This window comes from Oxyura jamaicensis, chromosome 1 (genome assembly GCF_011077185.1).
Source record: "Oxyura jamaicensis isolate SHBP4307 breed ruddy duck chromosome 1, BPBGC_Ojam_1.0, whole genome shotgun sequence".
Classification (NCBI taxonomy): Eukaryota; Metazoa; Chordata; class Aves; order Anseriformes; family Anatidae; genus Oxyura; species Oxyura jamaicensis.
This window is the reverse complement of record NC_048893.1, coordinates 147517545-147542573: the sequence shown is the minus strand read 5'-3', so window position 1 is coordinate 147542573 and position 25029 is coordinate 147517545. Positions and strand designations below refer to the sequence as shown.

At 39.1% G+C, this 25029-nt stretch overlaps 1 protein-coding gene across 3 annotated transcripts; it reads left to right on the top strand.

The window, feature by feature from the left end:
- The first annotated feature begins 21 nt into the window (after window positions 1–21).
- LOC118162410 lies at window positions 22–22369 on the top strand. 3 transcript variants are annotated; one of them, XM_035318544.1, is made up of 6 exons: window positions 22–1611; window positions 2287–2430; window positions 3364–3469; window positions 17756–17913; window positions 20428–20545; window positions 21436–22369. In XM_035318544.1, exons 3-6 carry the CDS (start codon window positions 3400–3402, stop codon window positions 21858–21860), a joined length of 771 nt encoding a protein of 256 aa, XP_035174435.1. In that variant the 5' UTR covers window positions 22–1611; window positions 2287–2430; window positions 3364–3399; the 3' UTR covers window positions 21861–22369. The 3 variants fall into 3 exon arrangements, with proteins under 3 accessions (XP_035174435.1, XP_035174427.1, XP_035174443.1); XM_035318536.1 differs by having other exon boundaries at window positions 595–1611; window positions 2287–2426; window positions 3356–3469; XM_035318552.1 differs by lacking the exon at window positions 3364–3469 and having other exon boundaries at window positions 595–1611; window positions 2287–2426.
- Window positions 22370–25029: the final 2660 nt, after the last annotated feature.

The following is a 25029-nucleotide window of genomic DNA, read 5'->3' as shown; positions in this document are numbered from 1 at the left end:
TCACTCATGATATAGGATAAGCCCTCATAATATGTCACAAAAAATAGTACAGTAAATTCTTATGATCTATAACAATAATTGCTTATGTTCTGAATGCAAATGATGTTTTGAAACTTGGTTACACGGGGATGTCCAACGACAGAATTTTTTCCAAAAGTGATGCCCAGAGGTAGCATGGAGGTTTTTAAGTCCTTTAAATTTCACCCTAGAGCATTCATCACTGCACATAATCTGAGAAATGATCTCTCTTTCATTTTGCTTTCCTGCTTAACCCCTTTGTCATATCAGTTGCTCTTTCTGTTGGTCTTCTGTGTCACTGTCTGAATGAAAGCCAGATTTTTTTCTTTGTTCACTTTGCGTCTCCATGCAGCTGGATTCTGCCAGTCTGCCCTGACGCTGTTAACTTTCCTTCCCTGCCCACCCTTGCTTCAGTTTCATCGGAGAGGAGGTTTGTAATAACGGTGCGGGGGCTGCTTCCTGGGAAACATTGATCTTGCTAGTGCTTCAAGAACCCAGCATACGGATCCACTGGCTGCAGCACTCACGTCGGATCATTTGTGAGAGAAAAAAATTGTTAGGCCTAGAATATCCCTTTCACCCAAAATATCCTTTTAGATAGTACTTTTGTTAAAAAAAAAAAAAAAAAAGACCACATTTTAAGTGTTTTCTTAGTCTGGACAACTGGTTTACAGCATTGTTTTGCAGATCACAAGTATTGCTGAATGTTACTTTAAAGGGTAGATCAGGCCTTGGTGGTTTGATAGCTTCTAAACGTGGAAGAGCTGCCATTATTTTCTTGTGAGTGTGATAAAATACAGAGACCTTCAGTTCTCTGTAAGGCTTGTTCAGTATTCTTGTACAATAATTACTTTTCAACGGCACCTAGAAACCCCAGTTGAGGTTGGAATCCAATTTTACTAAAAAAATGGGTAAAGTAAGAGAGAGTTCCTGTCCTGTATTGATATGACATTCTGAAGTAAGAGAAATCTTAAGGACACCTGTATTTGTTCCAGTGGCAGTAACTGCAATCTGTTGAGCAAATTTATGTCTTGTATATGCAAGAGAGGAGCGATGCATGTGTATTTATGTACATTGTCAGCTGTCTATACATCAAATATTTGGCTTTGAAGTGGACTACAACTTTTCAGGTTTTGTACATTGGTACAGTTCCACATTGTTTTGTGAATGCCTGTTTACATATCCACAGATTCCTGCCTGGCTGGTTGGTAAGTTGGCCTTTTGTGCTTGGAAGAAGCCTTTGTCTCTGAAGAATTTCTTTTTGCTCTTCAGTTACTTTTTAATGGCAATGAGAAGTTACTAACACTGTGCTATTGTCTTGTATTTGCAAAAAAAAAAAAAAAAAAAAAAAAAGTCACGTGGAAGTTGGTTACTTTATTGGTTGGAGCTCCCTTGACTAGATACCTGCTGCTGTTATGAAATCTTCTGTCCCCTTACGTAAGAGAACCGTGGTGCCCTGTGCCCACTTTGTGTTCCTGCTGCAGCTGTCAGGATTTATTACTGCTGCTGGTGTGGGGATGTTGGCAATATGTAACACGCTTTATAGAGCTTTTCTATCAGGGGCAGCTAACTGGGAAGGAAACTACCTGGCAAGTAAGGATTTTATTTATTTATTTATTTAGAGTGCAGTCATTGGAAAGCTAGAGGAAGAGATTCAGGTAATGTTGACTGAAATGCAGTAGATGTGATTCTCCTGTGCCTTTTACTCTAAATTACTTTGTAACATTTTACCTTTGTGTAAGTCAGTAACTGAGCTCTTCTGTACCTGTGGGCTTTTAGTAGCTGGCAGTACTCCTGAATTAATGTGCTAAGGCAGACAGGTTGTGTACCTCAGTGTACCTTAAAAGGTAATTTTAGAAGGAAAAAAAAAACAACTATAGAACCCATGAAGACCAAAGGTGTTCCCTTTAAAGGTGATTTTATAGTGCAACATTGCTTGTACTTCAGAATACAAAGTGACTGATTATTAACCCATTACTTTTATCTTCTAATGGGAAGAAAATTTGATTTGATATAGTTCTGAGGTAGATGACAAGCTGATGAATGTAACATTTACTGCTTTATGTCCCACTGGTTTCTAATGCTATTTACTATTCTGAATACAGATACAAGGATTTTGAATTCTACCAAAATCTGTCTTTTCTGTTTCCCAAATAATATTGTTGCTATTGTTAAGTTCATAGATAGACTTAACTACAATAGGAGTACGTTTGTTTTACATGCTATAGTAATGCGTAGAAACCAGATAAGGTATTTTTTCACCTTCAGATAGGTTAGTGGCTGCTGGCACTAGTGATAAGGTGAAACCTGGATGCCTTTTGTAGGGTAAAGTCAACAGAGTATCGTGTGTCCTCCCTAACAAGACAGGGTTGTTCTCTACTGTTCACTTTCTTCCCGTGTCTTGAGAGGTAGGTCTGTCTAAGGCTTTGCACTGTGAGAAAGTGTCCTTGATATTCAGCCTGTGCTTTTACTGTTTTATTTCCTTCATATATATATGAAAAAAAATATATTTTTTTATTATATATAATCATTGGCCCCTTGCCCTATTTACTTGTATCTTAGCACTATTAAATGTATGCTTCCTGTAACCATTCCTGCAAAAATCAGTCAAATTTCCATATTAGAATGTAAGGCTTAAAAATTGTCAGAGCACCTTTTGTTGTTGTTTTTCTGTAAACTGTGTTTTTCTGATAGTAAAATGTCAAGAATTTGAGGCTGTTTTCTGCTTTTCCGCAGATGCTGAAAATTGCATTGTTCTTTTTTGCTATCATAATACATTGCAACTTCTTGTTTAAGTTTTGCCTTTTGACATTCTTTCCCTATTACTTTTTTTTTCTACTGAGTATGTTAAGTCCTGTGTCTATTTATACACAGGCACATATGCATTCTGTTTTGCATGCAGTTAATAGCTTCTGCTTCCTACTTATTTTCATGTGACACTTTTATTAACTGGTTGTTTCCTTCCTTTCCAGGCTAGTTAATTCAAGATTGGTGTAATTTTTCTTATCCTTCAGGTATTTGTTGTTACCTTCCCATTCAAACAATTATAAGCCTACTAACTTGACTTAAATTAATTCTGTTGTTAAAATCTCATAAAGCAGTTTTATTAAAGAGTGCAATCCCCCTCTGAATTTACTTGCTTTTTCCCCTCTCTAAAGGTAGAGCAGTTAAACTTGTTTATGACTTCTGGATCTTTTATGCTTTGAATACTGATACTTGTGTTTCTAAAGGTTTTAATATATGCAAATTATAGCATGACAAGTGTAAACTTTGTGTGTGTGTGAAGTGTTATGTGGGGAAAAAGAAGTAGTAAAATATTTTTATTCATTTTTACCAGGTAGAAAGGCTTCTGTTTTTCTGTCCCATGTCTTGTGGCATAGCATGGATTTGACATCATCACAACATAATCTTCTACATAATGAACTAATAAGAAAATTAGAGAGACAAGCAGGTAAAGTCATTATTTCACTATATTTTCTTGGTATACTTAGCTGAGTAGAAGGAACAAGGCGTCTTGCTGACAGGCTATCTTCTCATTCATTTTTCCTGAAGAATTGTGTTTATGGCACTTGTACAGAAAATGCAATAGATAGCGCTGTTGTAGTATTCTAGCTATGTAGTAAATATCTGCTCTGCCAGCATACTTTGGTCCTGGCAGTTTCCTACCAGTGACTGGCAACTTGCCCCAGCTATTTGCCCATGACTAGTTCCAGGGAATGAAGCTGTGGCTACGATCAGGCTATTCAGAAGAGGTTTATTTGTGGAGTGGCAGTTAGGCAGAATCAGTTATTACAAGTTCGGTTTCCGTCTCGACAGCCTCGAGCCTAATCTTCAAATAACTTCAGGGACAGTTGGCAGCTTTTTTAAGTGAGTTCCTGGCTACACAATTTGAAGATGCTGAAGCATCACAAGTAATCGTATCTTTAGGGGTGACCAAGACTAGAAAACATTTAGGGCAAGAGTGTATTATTTTGGGATGGGATCTAGTTATGTTACAGCTGAATGCAAAAGTAGGGTTTATTTGTTCATTTTTTCTTTTTTCTTATTAAGATCTCAGCTGTTTCCTGGTCAAGTAGAGCTAAGTTTTTGGGGCTCAGCTATTCAGCGCAGCAAGGTGGTCCTGGGGGCCTTCTTAAGAGACAGTGCTATAGTGATGATCCTCACTCTCTCCTCTGTGACTCCGCTCATCTCCCCAGCCAACAAAAAAGTTGCTCTTTCTAGACCTGAGTGATCTGGCTTTTGCTCTTTGGTCTTCAGATATTAAGAAATAGTTGTAAATTTTTGGAAAAGTGTTGATTCCTTTAAAGAGGACCTCTGTTCATATATGTATATATCTATATATATTTAATTTCCTTCAGGCAGAGAAAAAGAAATTTGGGGCATAACTGCGGTGCTTAGAACTAGTTATTTGCTTACTGAAACTAAAGTTTGTTTTTTGAAGAGCAACACATGAATTCTAGTTTACCTAGACATATTTACTTTTGAATATATTCATTTTTTAGTACTTTTATTATTCTGAATTGAATAGAATGAAACACGAAATTGCATGTTAAGAGATTTCCGTATTTCTTACTGGTTAATGTGCTTGTAAAATAGGGAAAACTAAGCTTTGAAAAATGAAAACATTGATCCTGTTGACTTGTAAACAAAATTAAATCAATTTTTTAATAAGAGCAGTATATCATTGGAGATCTGAGAAGATAATGCAGATAAAGATGAAATTCATGCTTCTAAAAAAAAAACATAGGGGATGAATGTTACCCTAATTTGGAATTCCTATAATGTTAGTCTAGTTAAGAGGCAAATTTGAATTTAATACATATACTCTGCATAAGCCCACTATATTTAGGAAGTTTAACTGCCTTGTGCTCAAAGTCTTTAAATAGTTAAAAATAATAATTAGTGGAAGAGAGCTGATTTAACTGATTTGCAATAATAAAAAAAAAAAAAAGGTCTAAAAATGTTACTTTCTCCAGAACAACTATTTCACGTACATAGGGAGGGAAGTCCTTTCTTCCAGAAAGTTTCTGTTGCTGTCTGCAGGGCTTTTTGTTTGCTTTTTCCTGAGTCTTTACACATCTTACGACTGAAGTGCTAAGAAAATTAAGTCCCCCTGATTGTGACCTTCTCTGGAAAGCTGACATCACACAAGAAGGTGGCTGATAGGTTTGGTATGGATTTCAATTACACAAAGCCTTGTTCAAGTGCCTTATTCTGGAGACTTTTTAATGCAGTTCCCCTTACTATTGTGTAATCCTGACTTGAACGAAATGCTCGAGTTGATCTTATGCAGTGAGGCATGATTGTTGGGGGAATAAATACCTAGAGGTATACAATATTTAAGGCTGAACTATTAAAGACTGAAATATTGATGACTGTCATTACGTATTCTATAGTACACAAGAGGCTGAGTTAAAGTTGCACGGGTATTGCTATGCTTCTGCATGCTTGGCTTTCAGAATTGTAGTATTGATACTTCCTTCATGCAGGATTTAGGACAGGGAGGAGTGAGTCTGCATGTCATTTCTTAAGCTGTTGAATTGTTAAAATAGCTTGAGTTATGGGATATCAGACTAATGTACGCAAAATCAGTTGGTAGTGCAGAATCTTTAGATCAAATGCAGAAATATATTCTGTTAGCCATCGGTAACTGTTGATAGCAATAGCAGGTTGTTCTCTTCTTTGTTTAACAAAAGTTTTTAAGAAGATGAGGAGATATCAGTGGAAAATGGGACATCTTTTCAGTTTCACAGTTTAATCTGACACCAGGCTTTGGCATATTAAATTCAATTCCAGGTGTTGGAGGGAAATGTGTTGAACCTGCTGCAGGGACACTTACCTGTTCAGTCCTTCAGCCTGTGCCTTCCTTGTTTTCATCCTTTTCCTCTTCCAAATTCTCCATTTCCATTTTATTAACTTCACCTATCCAGTCTCAATCTCTGTTTTTTTTTGTGATTCTTGTTCAGTTTCTCTGCATGCTCAGAGTCTGAGCTCTTTGTATTTGCTACATCCCTGCCCCCCTCCCCCCCCCTTCCCCCCCCCTCCTTTATATTCACTGCTCTTCCCAGCCATGTTCTGTTATCTCAATTGGCTTGTCACAAGTTCTTTAAGTTAAAATTCCTTATGGTTCCAATTACTACCAGTTCCCAATTTACAGGTAGGTCCTCACCCAGTCTGATCTTTCCTGGTGCCTTTAATCCAGTCTGTTCTCCATCACATCTACATCATTAGATGCTTCTTTTCTCTTCTTTCCTCTCACGATTTCTCTTGAGATCACTAGCTTTTACTCTCCATGGCTAAACTTTTCTGAGATCAGATTCTACCATTGCCTTCACTTCTTGGGGCACCCAAAACTGCACAGAGTACCTGAGGTGAGACTGCACCAGCACAGAGCAGAGAGGGAGAATCCCTTGACACCTAAATTACTTGCAACAGTTGTATTATTTGCATTCACCCCAGAATAATTTTATCTCTGAGACAAAAGGAGGAGAGAGAGTTTGCAAGGCATACATGTCCTTGACACTTCATCTCACTTCACTTGGCTCGGGCCCAGTTTTTAATCCATAAATATCTGAGAAAATGCTGACCTGGTAACCTTCACATATCTTCCAGCATTTTATAAAAGACAAGCTCCCTCTCCTCCCCCTGCTTGACAGATGTCCTCATTGATGGCAATTCCTGCCATCAGTTCAAGTCTCTGGGTGAAGTCCAGAAAGATGCCTTAAATGGGACATGGTTGGAATTGAGGCAAGTGAGAAGCAGCCTAACCCTGTAACTTAGAAGTTAAGATATTCAGCTGGGAAGAGGGAGTGACTTAGTGTCTTGTTCCCATTTCCTGGGTTACTTCTAAGGACACTTCTTAACTTTCTCTTCCCCTTTTGCTAACCGTTTTCCACTGACTTCAAAGACTTTGCTATGAAATAGGAAAAACATCCTGAGACCAGAGCATAGAGCCCAAACCTGCCTTTTCACAACTGAGTGTTCAGTTTGTAGCTGGGCTTTTCCTTGCTTGTTGTCCTTCTGGCCACGAATCTTGCAGTCTTCTTTTCCTTCTGGCCCACCTTTAATGGTGGTGGAAGGAAGGGGATCCACCTGATTCTTCAGGGTAGCCAGGTATGAATTCAAATCCTCCTGAAGAAGGCCCAAACTCAATTTCTCTGTTTTTTGAGTGTTTAAAATGCCAAACAATTATTTATATAGAGGACTTTGCAATTAACAGTGCTGGTTAAAAAGTCAACCTATTTATATTATGTTTAAGGACTTTTTTTCTACCACCTGCCTTCCCTTCTTTCATCCTCCTCTTTTTTAGCTTTAAATTATATATCTGTATTGAACAAACAAAAACTCTAATTCTACTATCAAAAAACGTGTGTATATATATATGCGTGTGTGTGTGTGTGTGTGTGTGTGTGTATATATATATGAGTAGTATGTTTTGAAGTAACACCATTAGTGCAGGTTTGACCTGAAGTATCAGAACACAAATTTTATTCCTCTTAGGTGACAAGCTATCTCCAAAGAAATAAAGATGAAAAGAGGTAATGTAAAGTAAGACTTGAGGATAACCCACATAAGAAGTGACTAGCTGTAAATTGCACCATCATGGAAAATCAGAATAGTCTGAACATGAGACAGCAGAGTGCCCTGGCAGCCAGGAGGGCCAGCCACATCCTGGGGTGCATCAAGCACGGCATGGCTAGCCTGTCAAGGGATTTTCCCTCTCTGCTCTGTGCTGGTGCAGTCTCACCTCAGGTACTGTGTGCAGTTTTGGGTGCCTCAGTATAAGAAAGACAAAACTGTTAGAGAGTGTCCAAAGGAGGTCTACAAAGATGGTGAAGGGTCTAGAGGGCAAGGCATATGAGGAGCAGCTGAGGTCCCTTGGTTTGTTCAGCCCAGAGCAGAGCAGGCTGAGGGGAGGCCTCATGGCAGCCTGCAGCTTCCTCATGAGGAAAGCGGAGGGGCAGGCGCTGAGCTCTGCTCTCTGGGGACAGCGACAGGACCCGAGGGAACGGCATGGAGCTGGGACAGGGGAGGGTCAGGCTGTATATCAGAAAAGGTTCTTCACCAAGAGGGTGGTCGGGCACTGAAACAAGCTTTGCAGGGCAGTGGTCACAGCACCAAGCCTGCCAGAGTTCAAAAAGTGTTTGGACAATGCTCTCAGACATATGGTCTGATTTTTTTTCTTTTTGGGTGGTCCTTTGGGGACTCAGGAGTTGGACTCAGTGATCCTTGTGGGTCCCTTCCAACTTGGGATATTCAATGATTCTATGATGTTAAAAATACCTTACCACTAAATTCACACTTCTGCTGTCTTGCAGAAACTTGGCTCTAAGTTCTTTTGTCTGAAAGTAGCAGCATTCGTATGGTACAGTAAGCACGAGCTGTAGTAATTTGATTTAAAACTTATCTGTTCCTTTTCTTTCCCCCAGCAAGTAAACCAGCTTTTAATGAAGGCATTAGTAAACTTGAGCGGAAACTTTCATGTCTGTTGGTAGAACAGAAGTTGGTGGCAACACTTAAGTAATCAAAGCATGAATTAACTGTTTAGAGAAGTCTGTAATGTATTCTTCCTTCTCAGCCATGTGCCCGTCTTTGGTTTTCACATCTTTCCCCTTTATAGTAGTTGCATTTCAACAATAAATGAAGTATTTCTCAACTACTTTACAAAAAGGTCATATGTTTTCATGGATTTATGTTTTTAGGTTACTTTCAGGTCCTTTTTTCAAATAATTTTTTTAGAAACCCAAAGTTATTGCTGGGGAAAATTGGCAGGCGTTTTGTTGGAATCCTTTCTCTTCCACTGGCCATGGTATGTGGAGTCTTCTGCCATGTTTTTAGAAGAAAATAGGAACTCCACTTGCACAAAGCCCTTTTGTAAAGGCAAGGTAAGAGATGTGGAAGATTAGGCTAGACAACAATTTATGGTATCTAAATTACTCATCCAGATCCTTCCTACCTATTAGGAAATTGTCAGCCTTTTCTAATATATGTTAAACCATACAACTTAAGAAAACAGCCTGCTTTTGTAGTCAAAGGGAAATCATTTATTTATCTTTAGCAATTAAATAGCTGCTGAGCATAGACCTGAAGATGTTTTCAATGATGGACAAACATCGTTAAGTAATAAGGGAAGTACTCAGCACATTTGAATTCATTATGTGTTCGTGAGAGAGTCTGCCTTCAGTACTTCTATTTTCAGCCTTCTAATGGCTTTAGATGCCCTGTGACTTACATGAGGCTGGGATATCGATGGTGTAAATTTCATGTTGAAAAGGCACCTCTCAAACCTGGATAAATACATAGACTGGCTGCTAGAGAGTATACCCCTCTCCTGTTCTTGTCTCCTTGTGCAAAGTGCATTTTCTGTCTTGGCTGAGATGAGGCTGCCCGTGGGTGGCAGTTTTGTATTTCTGCATTTCAAAGTATGAAGTTTCAATAATTATATTACACTGACGTAATACCTCAGATTAATCGATGTAATATACCTTGTCATTGCCATCACTTTAGCAGGCTGAGCGTGGAATGAATGTACTGGAATGCCTACACTCAGTTACCTGATCATCTCTGTCTTTGTAAGTAGGGATGAAAACAGGAAAAAATTAGTAATGAAGTTTAGATAAGTGAATCTTCTGGAACAGTACTTTGCTTTATGTTCTTAGAAAGGTCAAGGTTACATCTGACTTATGAAAGGTCAAGGGCATGGTTAAATTTCCCTCCTGTCCGTTTCCTTTAAGGGTCCTTAGGCTTCAATGGAATGGAGTGAAATAGATGGAAGGAAATGAAGATACTAAAGTGATGTCACCTGGAATTTGGGGACTGTTCTGTGATTCAGGACTGTGTATGTTTCCATGGAGCTATCTGTAATGTTTATGAGACCAGGGCTTTGATCCTGAGATATCAGTAGCTCAGTAAAAAATAGGAGGCTTCAGAGCCCCTTGGATGTGGGAGCTAATGTAGATTTGGGGTAAAGTTCTTCTGAGCAATTAGAAATACTCAGATTAATTCACAGGGCTACATTTTGATATTTCTCATCATTATAATGAGGCTACTCTTCTCCAGTCATCTCTTACAGTTGTGGAACTAGTTGCAGTTCTACTCTTACTGATCTTTCTGTCGGTGTGTTCTTGGCACTGAGATATATAGATACCTATTTTATATTTTTATATATAACATATATGTGCATGTACTGCATATGCTATATATATAAAATACATCTGGAATTCTTACTTTGGATATCTCCATCTGTGTATATTCATACTGGAGAGTTCTGAGGAGGCCTGGCTACCATGAATTCCTGGTACTTTCATGTGTTAGTCACCCAGTATGTCGGTGCAGGTATCGTCCTATGTTCATCAAACTCAGAGACAGTTGCTGAGAAGTCTTAGAATAACCACGTATGTCTTCACAGCTGTTGATACAAAGTTGTCAAGATACTTGTAAATACAGATCAAAATGGTAAATTTTAAATCTAAACTCTACAGGTGAGAGTATATTGCTTCTGAAGAAGGGAAGAATGTTGCTGTAGGGGTGAACTTTGTCAGGTCAAGTTCATGCTGAAGGCTTGGATTTCATTCCTTTTGCCAGTTGGAGAAGATCCATCAAAGCAGGAGAGAAGTAGAAGATGGTTGGGTCTTATTTCCTTTGCATACACAATTACCACCTTGGGCTGTGACACCATTTGACCTTAAGAAAGTAAATAGGGTCAGGCCAGCCAGTTTGAAAGACACTAATCTATGATTTTTCCCCTCTGTAAATTGTTTTTGGTAAATCACTGGGCGAAACTATTCTTTTACAGATTAATGCTGTCCTAATCCATTAATAAAGTACTTGGAGGACGTTTTGTTACTCTATGTGCTATTTGTGAGCGAGTCAGAAAATGGAGATACGGACCGCTAATATAGTCTTCACAGCTTCCATATGGAAATGTCATTTTACTTCAATTTGTTTTAAAGCCACATTGTAATTCAGATACCTAGACAAATGGTATCAATATATACTTAATTTTAATTCAGCCTCTTTGCTGCTTTTCCTGCATTTTAAGTACCATTTAATGGTGTTGTCTTTGCTTCCTTTTTATTCAGCGCAGAATGCATTAATGCAGGGAGTATCATTCTTTATGCAGAGTTTTAACGTATTCTAATAATTGATGGAGTGTACCATCTGTAAACTGAACTTTAAGATTATTGTTTCCTAATGGGGCTGTGTACTACCCAAGTACAATCTTTATTATCTAGCATGTTTCTAAACAAGTACTATTTCTACTCATTACAAGCAAACAGTGTGCAGATAAAGTTAGCCTAAGGCCGATTCTTGTAATTTCCTTCGTTGATAAAGAAAAAGATGCTGTAATTTGCAGCTCATTTCATTCTGACCTAGACTATGCTTTTGTTATCTCTCTCTGCATTCCCTTCGCCACTTCTCCATCTCAGTCTCAGTAAAATTTATGTCCTTCTCTTTCTTTAGGTTTTCTGCAAATATGAAACATTTTGTCTGACATTTGAATGTGTCAGCAAAATTCTCTGGTTCCCTACACAAGATTCTGAGGCTTGTCACGCATTTCCGTAACCAACCTGCCACTAACTTCAGAACTCCCGTCTTCCACATGATTTATTATGTCTCTTTGGAAAACTATGTTCACATTTCAGTTATAATAATGATGATTGCTTTGCCTTTGAGAATGATGTTTACACTGTTTTCTTAATGGTGTCTTTGATGTAGCGCAAGATTGTATGTCAACTGTATGAGACTCTCCTGCCCTCATATCAATTGAAAATCAAGGGAGTTCAAAGAACATGCTCCAAATACATTAAACTTTTATGATAAACATACCTGAAATATTTCAAAGGACTCTCTAAGTCATTAACATATTAGGCAGAAAATCTTATGAAACTACGAAGTTCAGATTCTGTTTCAAGAAGGATTTGGGGAATCTATAGACAGGAATTTCTTTGTGAGCAAGAACAATCGAACAATTCAAGGCCAGAGGTGTGCTATTTGTTTCATTAAAAAAATTATCTCAGTTTCCCTATGCTAAATGAATAGGGTCAAACTGTCTCTTATAAATGTAAATAGGTTCTAGTACCTGAAATTCCAGTGGTTTCTGTGCTTACATTAATAAGCAAAGAGATGAATAGACTGAAGAAAATCATTCTATGTTTATAGAGACATATCCATGCCTCTTCAAATCACAAAGGAAGAGTGAACCCACTCAAATCCAGGTAAATGAAGAAGCAAGAAACCAGTCCTAGCTGACTTTTATGTTCCAATATTTTGTTATGGGTGCTTAAGTAATATTGCTGGAAATGCCCATTATGTACAAGAACTGAGAGCCAGGTCAGAGAAGGCTCCTCTTCTCATCTGACCTTTTTCTACTGATGACTCAGCTCTTGTACTCTTTAAATATCATTAAAATCATTGAGTCATAACTCCAGGTAGTTACCTTCCTGAACAAGTGAATAAGGACTAACACAGATGAACAATTCCAGGAGAGTAACTTCCTATCTGCTATTTACATCAAGTTTGATCAAAGTAGAACCAGCAGAACTTTCTCAATGTTTACAGGTATTAAAAGACTTAATTTCACTTGGATTTTGCTTACACTGATAACAATTTTCTTCTTACACAAAACATGTTCTGCTAGTTTGTTATTTTTCTGTTCTGACTTCTCTGTAAGCAGTTACACAAAAAATGCAGAAAATAGAAGAGTGCTTTTTGGAGTGTGAAGAGAGACTTACGTGGAAGTAACCAAATCCAACTAAAGATTTACAGTACTTATTTTGTAATTAGTCTCCTGGTCCTGATTAAATTACTCATGAGGGCCTGTCTTCCACATGTTTCTGATGAAACAAATACTTTTTCTGATTCTCCAGAATAGTATTGTAGAATCATTCACGTTGGAAACGGCCTCTAAGATCATCTAGTCCAATCTTTAAACTAGTACTAAACTCCACCACTAAATGATGCCACTAAGTTCTAAATCTAAGTTTCTTGAAGACCTCCAGCGATGGTGACTACTTCCACGGGCAGCCCATTCCAATACTGTACAACCCTTTCAGTACAGAAATTTCTCCTAATACCCAACCTAAACCTCCCCTGGTGCAACTTGAAGACATTGCCCCTCATTTTATCACTTGGTGCTTGAGAGAAGAGCCCAGTCCCCACCTCTCTACAACTTCCTTTAAGGTAGTTGTAGAATACAATAAGGTCTCCCCCGAGCCTTCTGTTATCCAAACTAAACAACCCCAGCTCCCTCAGCCACTCCTCATAAAACTTGTTCTCTATACACTTCAGCAGCTTCGTTGCCCTTCTTTAGACACACTCCAGCACCTCAATGTCCTTCTCATAGTGAGAGGCTCAAAACTGAACACAGTATTTGAGGTAAGGCCTCACCAGAGCTGAGTACAGGGGATAATCATTTCCCTTGTCATAGAATCATAGAATGGCTCAGGTTGGAAGGGACCTTAAAGATCTAGTTCCAACCTTCCTGCCATAAGCAGGGATGCCACCCACCAGATCAAGTTGCTCAGGGCCTCTTCTAACCTGGTTTTGAACATCTCTAGGGATGGGGCATCCACAGCTTCTCTGGGCAACCTGTTCCAGTGCCTCACCACCCTCACAGTGAAGAATTTCCTCCTAGGCTCTAATCTCTGTCCCCTCTTTTACTTTAAAACCATTCCCCCTTGTCCTGTCACTATCTGACTGAGCAAAGAGTTGCTCTCCATCTTATTTATTTATTTATTTATTTATTTATTTATTTTTAGTCCTCTTTAAGTACTGAAATGCCACAATGAGGTCACCCCAGAGCCTTCTCTTCTGTAGGCTGCATATCTCCAGCTCCCTCAGCCTTTCTTCAGAGGCCTGATCATCTTTGTGGCCCTCCTCTGGACCTGTTCTAACAGATCAACATCTTTCTTGTGCTGGTTCCTCCAGACCTGGAGACAGTATTCCCAAGTGAGGCCTCACAAGGGCAGAGCAGAGGGGGACAATCACTTCCCTTGCCCTGCTGACCACTCCTCTGTTGATGCAGCCCAGAATGCAGTTGGCCTTCTGGGCTGCAAGTGTGCACTTCCAACTCATGTCAAGATTTTCGTCCATCAGCTCCCCCAAGTCCTTCTCTGCAGGGCTGCTCTCAATGAGCTCTTCTCCAGTCTGTACTCATGTCTGGGATTGCCCTGGCTCAGGTGCAGCACCCTTCATTTAGACTTGTTGAACCTCATTAGGTTCATGTGGGCCCAATTCTCAATCTTGCACAAGTCCCTTTGAATGGCATCCCTTCCTTCTACTGTATCAACCACACCATTCAGCTTGGTGCCATCTGCAAACTTGCTGAGGGTGCGCTCAATCCCACTGACTATGTCATTGATAAAGATACTAAACAGTATTGGTTCCAGGACAGACCCCTGAGGGACACCACTCATCACAAGCCTCCACTTGGACATAAAGCCATCCATCACCACTCTGTGTGCAACCTTCAAGACAATTCTTTATCCACTGAATGGTCCACCAATAAAATCCATATCTCTCCAATCTGGAGACCAGGATGTCATGTGGGACTGTGTCAAAGACCTTAGAGAAGTCCAGGTAGATGACATCAGTTGGTCAATAGTCCTGCTGGCCATGCTATTTCTGATACAAGCCAGGATGCTGTTGGCCTTCTGGGCCACCTGTGCACACTGCTGGCTCATACTCATCTGACTACTGACCAATGATCCCCAGGGGTCCTTTCTGCTGGGCAGCTTTACAGCCACTCTTCCCCCAGCCTGCATCATTGCCTGGGGTTGTTGTACCCCAAGTGCAGGACCTGATGCTTGGCCTTGTTGAACCTCATGCAGTTGACCTCAGCCAATCAGTCCAGCCCATCCAGATCCTTCTGCAGAGCCCTTCTACCCTCAAGCAGGTTGACACTTGTGCCTAACTTGGTGTCATGTGGAAGCTTATTGAGGGTGCACTCAATCCCCTCATCCAGATCATTGATAAAGATATTGAAGAGAACTGGTTCAAACGTGAGTCCGGGGGACACCACTGGTGACCAGCCTCCAACAGGATTTAACTCCATTCACCATGACTCCTTGGGCCCGGCCACCCAGCCACTTTTTAACCCAATTGAAGCGTACGCCAGTCTAAGCCATGAGCAGCCAGCTTCTTTGGGAGAATGAAATGGTGTCAAAAGCCGTACTGTGAAGTCTAGGTAGACCACATCCACAGCATTTCCCTCATCCACTGAGATGTCACCTTGTCACAGAAAGAGATTAGGTTCAAAAAACAGGACCTGCTTCTGATAAATGCATGCTGACTGGGCCTGATTACCTGGTCGTCCTGGAAGTGCCGCGTGACGGCATTCAGGATTATCTGTTCCATGAGCTTCCCTGACACTGAGGTCAGACTGACAGGCCTGTAGTTTCCTGGGTCCTCTTTCCATCCCTTCTGATAATATCTTCCTGAAGGGAAGGAAAAAAAAAAGGGGGGGGGGGGGAAGGGGAATAGGAGAGTGTTACATAAGTGTTATAAGTGTTACATAATCTTCTCCAGATATCCTACCTGTGGAAATACCAAAGGAATAAGATGACCAAAGATTTAAGTGGTGCTATTAATTTGTGGATTTGGGAGTCTTCTTTTGGGAGTGTGGACAGCTTATCCCGGGTAGGGAGCAGTGGTTTACAAACTCTTAGGTAGAAAGATTACTGAAAGTATAAAAAAATAGATGGGAAACATTTATTGAACACTGGAGGGGTAGCAGTAATAATTCTAAAGTTTTATAGATCTTTTGGCAGAAGCTTTGTAAGTTGAGGCTTAATAACTTAGGGTTTCTCAACAAAACTGAATTCAAAACAGATGTGAAAGGAAGAAGAATCAAAAAATAAAATAAATTGAGAGGTAAGAGAAGAAATAGCTTTTTACTTTCACAGCTAGTGCTGATCACAGAAAAAGATCAGACTGCTCTAAGCAGTCAGAGAAGATTAAAAGCAGTCTAGATCTAGTATGCCTGGACTCAGGATGGTAAATTAAATACACTTATGATATTTGTAATAAGAAAACCTCATATTATTTTTTTGTAAGAAAAGATGAATTTGGTCCTAGAGCAGCATTTCTCTGGCACTTCACTCATGTTTGTATAGTTTCCTGCTGGCAGGCACAATGACATATGCACTTTCTCTCAACATTAAAGGCTTGCAGAAGATGTAATGTGCTGGCCACATAGTACGTAGTTCCTGACATCTTAAAATATAGTTTCAGTGTTCAGACTATTTATTTTACCTTTATAAAATTATATAAGTTTCTTTCCAGTAGTATATGTATAATCTTATTTTTAATTTTGCTGTATCCCATGACTAGTATTTTTTCCCAGCAATTTCTTGGAATACCATCACTTTATTTATTAAAAACAAAAACAAACAAAAACACACAACCCCCAAAAAAACTTCCAGGGAAGGGGGTGAGAGTGAGAGTTTTCTCTCTTCAATGGTTATGGCAGTAAGGATACCAAAGCATACAGCAGAGCAAATGACAGCACTGAAGGCCATTATGTCTTGTGACTACAGTTTATTTGAGGGGGAAGAAAATGAGTAGAGTCTTCTGTAGTGCCAACAGCTGCTACCCATACCATACTGAGTGGTTTCTGTAAATTTTCTGAAGGATGGTAGACCAATGTTTTTTTATGCTGATGATAAATCAAATGTTTTCATTTTAATAGCCAGTGGGTCTGCTGCTTCTGTGTTATGTTATCCAGATGTTGATATGTGTGATTTGTATGGTAACTGGGGGCTTGATGGAGGAACTCTGCTTTGGAAAAGATGGTAACCCAGTTATCAAATCTCTAGCATGCTTTCTAGGAGGTGCAGCTTGTAAACATGTTTTGCTTTAGCTAATTTGCCAAGAGATTGTATTTGGCTGTGAAAGCAAATTTACTATGAAAACTTGGAACGATTCTATACTTTGCTAAGAAAATGCTTTGAAGAGCTTCATTTACATGTTATTTGCAACATTGTGGTGGTGCAGCTTTGTGGGATGATGGCAAAACTGAAGCTGGCTTGATATTTAGCTAAAAACAAATGAATCCTCTCCTGTAAAAGAGTTGTCCTGGATTATGTTAGCTATCATAAATATCCTTCACATAGCAACAAGGATGGCATTCAGGATATCAAGCCAACTGGAAAGAATCCCTTTTACAAGGCTCAGTTTGGGGTGGGTGGATAAGCTTTCCTGACAACAGTAGTGCTTTCTCTTCTGTCTGTCATAATTTGTGTTGCTAGGATCTTGTGACAGACTTTTAAATGATATTGAGGTTCCTTTTGTTTACTGTCAAAAAGAACCATAATGTGGGGAAAATGAACAATAAAAGGATATGGAAAATAATAATGATAAAATCCAGGCACATAAGACTATGAGAATAAATATTAAGGCAGCTGTTCTTAAAGTGGAAAAAAGTTAAAAGAATTTCCGTTGGATTGCTGAATTGGAAAGCAATATATGGTAACATTTCACTTCTTTTCTTCACTTTTTCTGAACTTGGCTTCTTCAGCAAAACAGGAAAAAAATTGCTTTATGTAGTCATAAACTGTAAACTTCAATTGGAATTCAGGAGACTTCCCATGTATCATGTTAAACATTAATGGTACAATGCATTTTTATTCACAAACATAATTCAAATTCCTGCTTCCAGATCAGCTTTTAAATATAAATTGGTAGTTTCATTATCAGCCCTCTCAGTCCTTTTGACCTTTTGTATTTGTGCTTCCAGGGGAAAAAGAAGATGAACAGATAGTTGCAGAAATCATGAGAAGACGTTTTTTTCCTACTGTTATAACTCATAAGGCCTGGGAAGGCTTTCACTTTGCTGGCCACGAGATAAGGATTACAGAAGCCACTGACTGTTATGGGGCAGTTGTCTGGCCATCGGTAAAAAATTTACATTGCATTATTATTTTTCAGTTTTGGAGTATTCTAGTACTTTTAATTTGGTTTTCATGATAACTGTTTTGTTACAGGATGTGAAACCAAGGAAAAGATTCTAAGCTTTCTCTGTCTCCATTCTACAACCTCCAAACTTGAATTTAGCCTTGTTTCCTATGTTTCCTGGTTTCCTATGCATTCTTGGTTCTCAAAGCTTAAATGCTATTTCTTGTTTGTGCCCCTGTCATATAAGATGTGTGTTTTGATGCCCCTTCCCTCTTCTGCCAAAAACTTTTGATTCCACTGGCCAAGAAGCAAACTTTGAAGGAAATATGGTAGTCCTGAGAAAATTACATTTCTGAACATTTCTTAAATAATTGGCTATATAGCAAGCAGATCTGGGTAGCAGAAACAGTTACGATGTGAGCTCACAAGGTATTAACACTCAGAGAAGCTATTCAGCCTACTTATGTGAGAAACAAATTTACCTTGTAAAGAGGCGGCCATGGGAAGAGATTCACTCAGAGCTTCCAGTTTCATTAACAGCAAGACATCTCTGTGGGAGTGAACCCTTGTCTTCAGGAAATATCACTCATGGCTCTTGATATCATAGAATGATTTATTTTGGGGGAGACCTTAAAGATATAAGAACTATCAACATATCTACCACAGAAAGAACATTCTTTGAGGTTTTGAACATGTGCAATGCAGCTGATAGTCTTTGAATAGCTAATTTAAAAGAATTAAGTGAGAGTGAAAAAAACTGCTGCAGTCAGGGAGGTGCCACGATGCACTATTAACACTTGTATCAGTCAGAGAACTTCTCTGAAATGGGAAGGTTCTCTGGGAGCTCTTATAGGATGGAGGGGACTAAAACCTAAGAGGCTTCATTGCTGTCCCTACAGTATTAGCCTCTGACACTGTACTATTTTTGAGAAGTATGGCCATAATTCATCCAAGGGAGTTAACAAAACCTGCTGCTTTGACTTCCAAACATTTTTCCTTCTCTTAGCAGAACTGGACAAGTCATTTACACAGTATCCCTTAGCAGCCTCAGTGCATGTCTTCAAGGCAAGGTTGGCTGACTGTCAAAATATTCTCACAAAATCAAGGGCTATTCTGAAAAGCATTTTTTTTTTTTTTTTTCTGTGAAAGTTTAGTTTTTCTGTGGAAGGAAAGCAATCCCTCTGTGTCTCTTCAAATTCTTCCTTCCTCTTCCACCCTGAACTATTTAAAATCTGAAAAATGTCAACCAGATTCGTCAAGAAGGCAGAAACTTTAAGGAAAATAAAGCTTCTGCATGATTCACGGAAAGGAAGCTGGGTTACATAGGTTCTTTAACAGCAGAATATGGCAAGACACAGAGAGAAGAAATGATATTCCTAATATATGGAACTAACAAGAAATCTTAATAGGATGTGTTTTAGAAAGCCAGGCAAACATCAGACACAATTTTTAGGAACCTGGTGCTCACAAGCCTATTTCTATTTCAAAGCTTTGCTGATTACGAGGTATCTGCAAGTTCATATAAAATACATTGATTTTTGGTCTGAGTTGAGGCAGAAAGCAAAAATGTTGAATTTCTATCACTTACTGAATCAATATTCCTTCTGCTCCTTTCCTTCAATTTCTTAATCTGTTAAAGTAAAGCTAAGAGCTTAATTTTGCAGTGCCAAACAACCACTAATAGTTGTCTTCCGAAGTGGTCATCTGTATTGCCAGATGATGTGGCAACCAAAATACATAATTGTCAATGGAGACTATGAAATTTTCTAAGTGTGGAAAACAATAAGGGGGAGAAGCTGGAAAATATCTTTGAGAGAGGAATGAAAGCAGTGATTGGTATTTCTACACTGGTCAGTGTGAGACAGGACAGAAAAGCTGGAGAAGCTTTTTAGTCACAGTTTATGAATGCATATATAAGGAATCAGTTGTAGTGAGCTATGCGGTTTTGTTTGCTAGAAAGGTTTGTTATGCTTAACAAGGCACACATTAAAACTGAAAAGAAACTGAACTGAAAGTAGAGGGGTAAATCTATTGTCCCGTTTTGAATCATTATGGTAATTAATTATTGTTAGTAATAATTAACTGTTGGAAAAGTCTATCAAGACTTGTGGATTTTCTCTCACAAGCAGTACTTACATGAAGAAGTCTTTGTGAAGGACACGTTTTAACTCAACCAGAAGTAAGTGCAGTTATAAGCAGGAATTGCTGACTGGAATTTTACAGCTCATGTTATGCAGCGTGACAGATTAGATAATTGCAGTCATTCCTTCTGGCTGTAATGCTTTGCAAGCCTATGCTGAAGCATGTAGTAGCATTTATTTTGTCAGCCTATAGAGCTCAAAGATCATAGTAAGTCGTGATCCTTTCAGGACAAGGTTTGAATGAATATTGCTCATTTGAGCAGGCATGAAATTACAAAACATTTTTGCATGCTTATAAATTACTATGCATGTTTAGCAAAGGTTTTTATTTCATTTATTTGTTCAGTATATTTATGGATTCCCTCCCCTGCAGGCTCTTGTTCTGTGTTATTTTTTGGAAACCAATTCTAAACAATACAATTTGGTTGACAAAAATGTGATTGAAATTGGAGCTGGAACTGGGTTGGTCTCCGTAGTAGCCAGCTTATTGGGTGAGTATATACCATTGCTCCCATGCTCTTGGAAACATCTCCAAGACGAATACTGAAGGGCTCAGTTCCTCTAAAACATAATTGCTTGAAATCTAAGAGAAAGAAAAAGTGTATTCCAGCAGGGTTGCTTGGAAACCTGTTCTGTTATTTCTGTCTGTAAAACTCTAAATGCATGGGTGCAGTAAGAGCAGGTCCCTGTAGATGATATTGCCATTAACAATGTTAAGCAGGGGACCAAAATAAGAGATTAGTGACCTGACAAGATGTCAGAGGCAACAGGATGAAGCCAGATGCAGGCATGATCAATGCATCATCTTACATTGATCAAACATCTCTTTGATGCCAGCTCACTTCCTTTGCATTTGTGTTCAGAAACTTTGAGCAACTGATCCTTGATTTTTCTGCTACAGACACTGTTGTATTTTCTTTCATGGCAGCCTGATCTTTCTGTAGAGTAATCCAAATCAGTAACTCCTGCATTTTAATTGAATTTTAGCTTTCAATAGTCTGAGAAAGCTTCTTTATATGTTGAAGGGGAAGAACCTGAGGTAATGCCTAAATCTCGTGTTGACTTTCTGGAGTTAGTAACTGGTAATCTTAAATCTCTAATCTCTCACTGTACTTCTAACCAAAATGATATCAAGGCACAGATAGTATTTGATTTCTCCACACCCATGGACAGCTGCATTTAGATGGCAATCTGTAGAGTATAACTACTGTAAACCAAATGTTATTTTAAGCACAATGACTAAAAGCTATTGGGAGCTTTTACAGTGTTCTGTACGCCCCAGTGAGAGCGTTCAGTTCCTCGTGCTGTGTGTTTTGAGAATGGGCTTTTACTCAGTCTTGGAGTGTATTCAAAGATTGCATTTGTCTTCTCCCTTTCACAGGTGCACTTGTGACTGCCACTGATTTGCCAGAACTGCTTGGAAATCTTCAGCACAATGTTCTCCAAAATACAAAACTGAAAAGCAAGCACCGGCCTTGTGTAAAGGAGTTGTCTTGGGGCATTGATCTGGAAAAGAACTTTCCCAGAGCTTCGTGTCACTTTGACTACATTATGGCTGCTGATGTAGTTTACCATCATCCCTTCCTGGATGAGCTCCTGCTAACTTTTGATCACTTGTGCAAGAATGACACTGTTATTCTGTGGGCTATGAAATTTAGGTTGGACAAGGAGAACCAATTTGTGGGCAGATTTCAGACACTGTTTGACTTAGAGGTGCTTTCTAATTTCCCTAGTTTGAACATTACATTGTATAAGGCAATGAGGAAAGGCAGGATGAAAGTCAGACCTTCCAAACCGTCTGTCTGAGAAAGAGATACATGGGGGCGACAGTCTCAGCTCGTCTGTATCTTGTTCTTTTTTCAATAATTTCCATGTTAGCAGCTGCCAGTACCTGTATGAATGATATTTTTAGAGAAAGTTAAAATATCAGATTTCATCCCTAAATTCATCTTGTTGTTAGTTTTATACACAGAAGAAATGTATTTCTGATGCTTTCTTGACTTTTATGTGCTAAATTGTCAGCAGTAATAACTGTCACAAGACTCACTATTATATCTGTGGGATGTGTAATGAATATTTCCAATGTCTTTCAATTGCAGCTTTGAACGGTGTCTTACAAGATCAACCAATCATTTGAAGATTTACCACAGTCTCAAGTTTTGTGTTTAAAAGTTGTGGTGTTAAATCTCATCTTTCCTCATTCCCACTGTAGTGTGCAAATCCTTCCTTTAAAGAGCCTTTACAGGACATTAAGTTAACTGAAAGGAAAAATGGGAGAAATACTGTCATAATAAAAGGAGAGAATGTATTAGTTACTCTTTGATTTAATAATTATGCTTTCCTCCCCTTCCACCTTATATTTAAATTTAGGGATTATTCAACAGACAGCTGCACGCATGAGGCAATAGGGAGGTAAATGTTTTGTTGATTGCAAAAAGGTATTGAATAAGAATAGTATGTCGTATCCACAGCTCCCCTTTGCAAACATCTGAAATTCTTGGAGGTCTGCCCCTACAAAAATAGACCATTATCTGGAGCTCAGGGAACAATGGAAAAACGACAGTGGCCGTCAAGAGAAGTGTTTTGCAGTGCCGGCTGGTGGTGAGTAGAGGTAGAAAACCAAACCAGCCTGACATGGTGTGGCTGAGACATAGGCAGACTTGGGGTTTCTGTCAGGTCAAACAAAATATTTTCTCCTTGCCACTCAGTACTGTGTGTTCCTGGTTTTGGTGGTCAGATTAATGTGCTTGAAGCCAGTCAGGTAACTTTCTTTTGGGAGGATTAATTAAATGATTGGACATCATAAAATTTCAGATTCAGTTTGTAATTGTCTGTGAAAAAACTTCAAGTCCCTTGCTGGCTTGAGAGGCAAATCCAGCTTGTGTGTCCATGCAGAGCTTTAGCACCTCTGCTGCAACAAGCAATTCTTTCAGCAGTATGAGGGCTCTGTGTGCAGTCAGTCTACCTTTTTATCTCCCCTTGCACTTCCTCCTGAGGTGTTTTGATGTTAAACGTGAGCATTTCTTAATGGCGGCTTCCAGAACATACTAGTGTTTGTAACTCTTCCCGTGACCAATACTTACTATTATTTACTTTGCAGCCTGGACAAAAGTATTGGGCAGAACTGTGATAAATGGGTGACAACTGGAATGTGCTCTTACTCACAGGCTAACATTTGGATTTCAGGGACAAAGGTTCCCACTTAAGGACATAGGTGGTACAAAGAGGAGAGTCTGAGCTTCCAAGAAAGCTCCAATGGGAGCTGAGGATCCCACATCTGAAAGGAGGTGGTGAAGATAAAGTGGTGGGAGGGATCTGGAAGTGGAGGGATGACTGAGGAGAAAAGGTAGCTGTAGCAGGAAGGTGAGATGCACAAAGAGAAAGAGAAGAGGTAGCAACAGTGAGACTGACTTCAAAAAGTTTGGGTCTACTGACTCTAAGGGGGCATCCTCTGTGAGCCAGCAGAGGATGACTCTGTGATAGTACTAGAGCAAGCGGTGCGTCTGAGCACAGGACAGCGAGAAGAAAGGAAGCAAAGAACATTGACTTTCTGGTTCTTCTTCTTGGAGACCATGTATGAGATTTTTGGCTTGGAAATTATTACTGGAAATTTTCCAGTCCCTGTCTGTTATTTTCCCGTGACAAGGTTTGTAGGTAGAGGCAGAATTTTTATTAGATTAACCAGTATAGCTAGAAAATTAGATGACATCAGCTTGTATAAGGTATTGCCTCTACTTACAAATGTTATTCTGCTTATGTCCTTAGTTCATTACAGCTGTAGAAGAACACAATTGCAGTACAGAAATAATATTTTTCATACTTTGGGTAACACCAATAATTCAGAGTTTACATGAATAATGAGCAAACATGGATCTGCCTTTTCAAGATTTCTTCTTCAAACCCCTCCCTCCCAACTCACAACCATCAAATCCACTGCAATTGAAACTATAATCCTTGCATCCCAAAAGGCATCTCTGTTTACAAATATTTAATAGATAAACTGTTTGGCACTAGGATTTAATGGATAGAGAGTAAGACGGCTCTGCGTGCACCAAAATGCACTGGTGAAAATAGCTTGTGAACTACAAAGCAATGCAGGCCAAGAGGGAAAGAGATTCCAGCAAAGTAGTAAAGAGATCACTTTTTAAAGAGCTGTTCTGCCAATGAGACCTTCTCTTTGGTCTGCAGGTTGTCCCCTGCTGAGCTCCTGCTGAAGCCAACAGGAGCTGTGTTTGTAAAGCAGATTCAGAACTGGGCTCTTTAGGCCCAACAGCGTGGTGATATTTAGTGTAACCTAATGCTACTCCTCTTTCTCACAAATCTGTCTAGCAACGCTGCGTGAGGCTTCCTGGGAAAGCTTTAGAGCCTGGCTGCTCTATTGTGTGGAAGCCTTTTGTCCTCTGTTATGATGGGCAGGTTATTAGCCATGACCAATGGGTGGTAGAGGTTATACGTGGCATTTGCCTGGGGAGGTTTTTTTCTGCTTTTTGAGAACAGGGCTCTCGGTTGAATGTCAAGTATTACAGATTCATAAAGTCAGCCACAATTTTAATACTCATTTTTTCTTTGTTCTAATATTTCAAATGAATCAAGTTGTCATTCAGTGCATTATGTTGCTAATGCACGTGGTATTTGCGTCTGTAATTTCTGAAAGACTGATGAAAAAAGTCAGTTAAATTTGTGAGTCAAATCTCCACCTATGAGGAATGCTAGAGAGGCTGCATAAACTTACACTTTTAAGTATATTACAGAATGTTGTTGTAATTATGCTAATTGAAGATATAAATTGGGCTGCACTGGATAGGTTCAATCAATTCCTCAGATTTTCCATACTCCAACCTACCAGTAACTTATTGAGCAACAATACCAACTATGCATTTAAACTACTTTTCATCCACTTGATAGTATTTGTTAAGTTTTCCTCAAATGATATGCTAACTCTACAAATTTCACATACCAGTGTTTTTATTTACAC

Excerpts from the sequence above, each read along its gene's own strand:
- LOC118162410 (XM_035318544.1), top strand. The coding sequence starts at position 3,400 with ATGGATTTGACATCATCACAACATAATCTTCTACATAATGAACTAATA. Across the intron at positions 17,914-20,427 it reads GGGCAGTTGTCTGGCCATCG|GCTCTTGTTCTGTGTTATTT; the intron begins GTAAAAAATTTA and ends CCTCCCCTGCAG. Across the intron at positions 20,546-21,435 it reads CGTAGTAGCCAGCTTATTGG|GTGCACTTGTGACTGCCACT; the intron begins GTGAGTATATAC and ends TCCCTTTCACAG.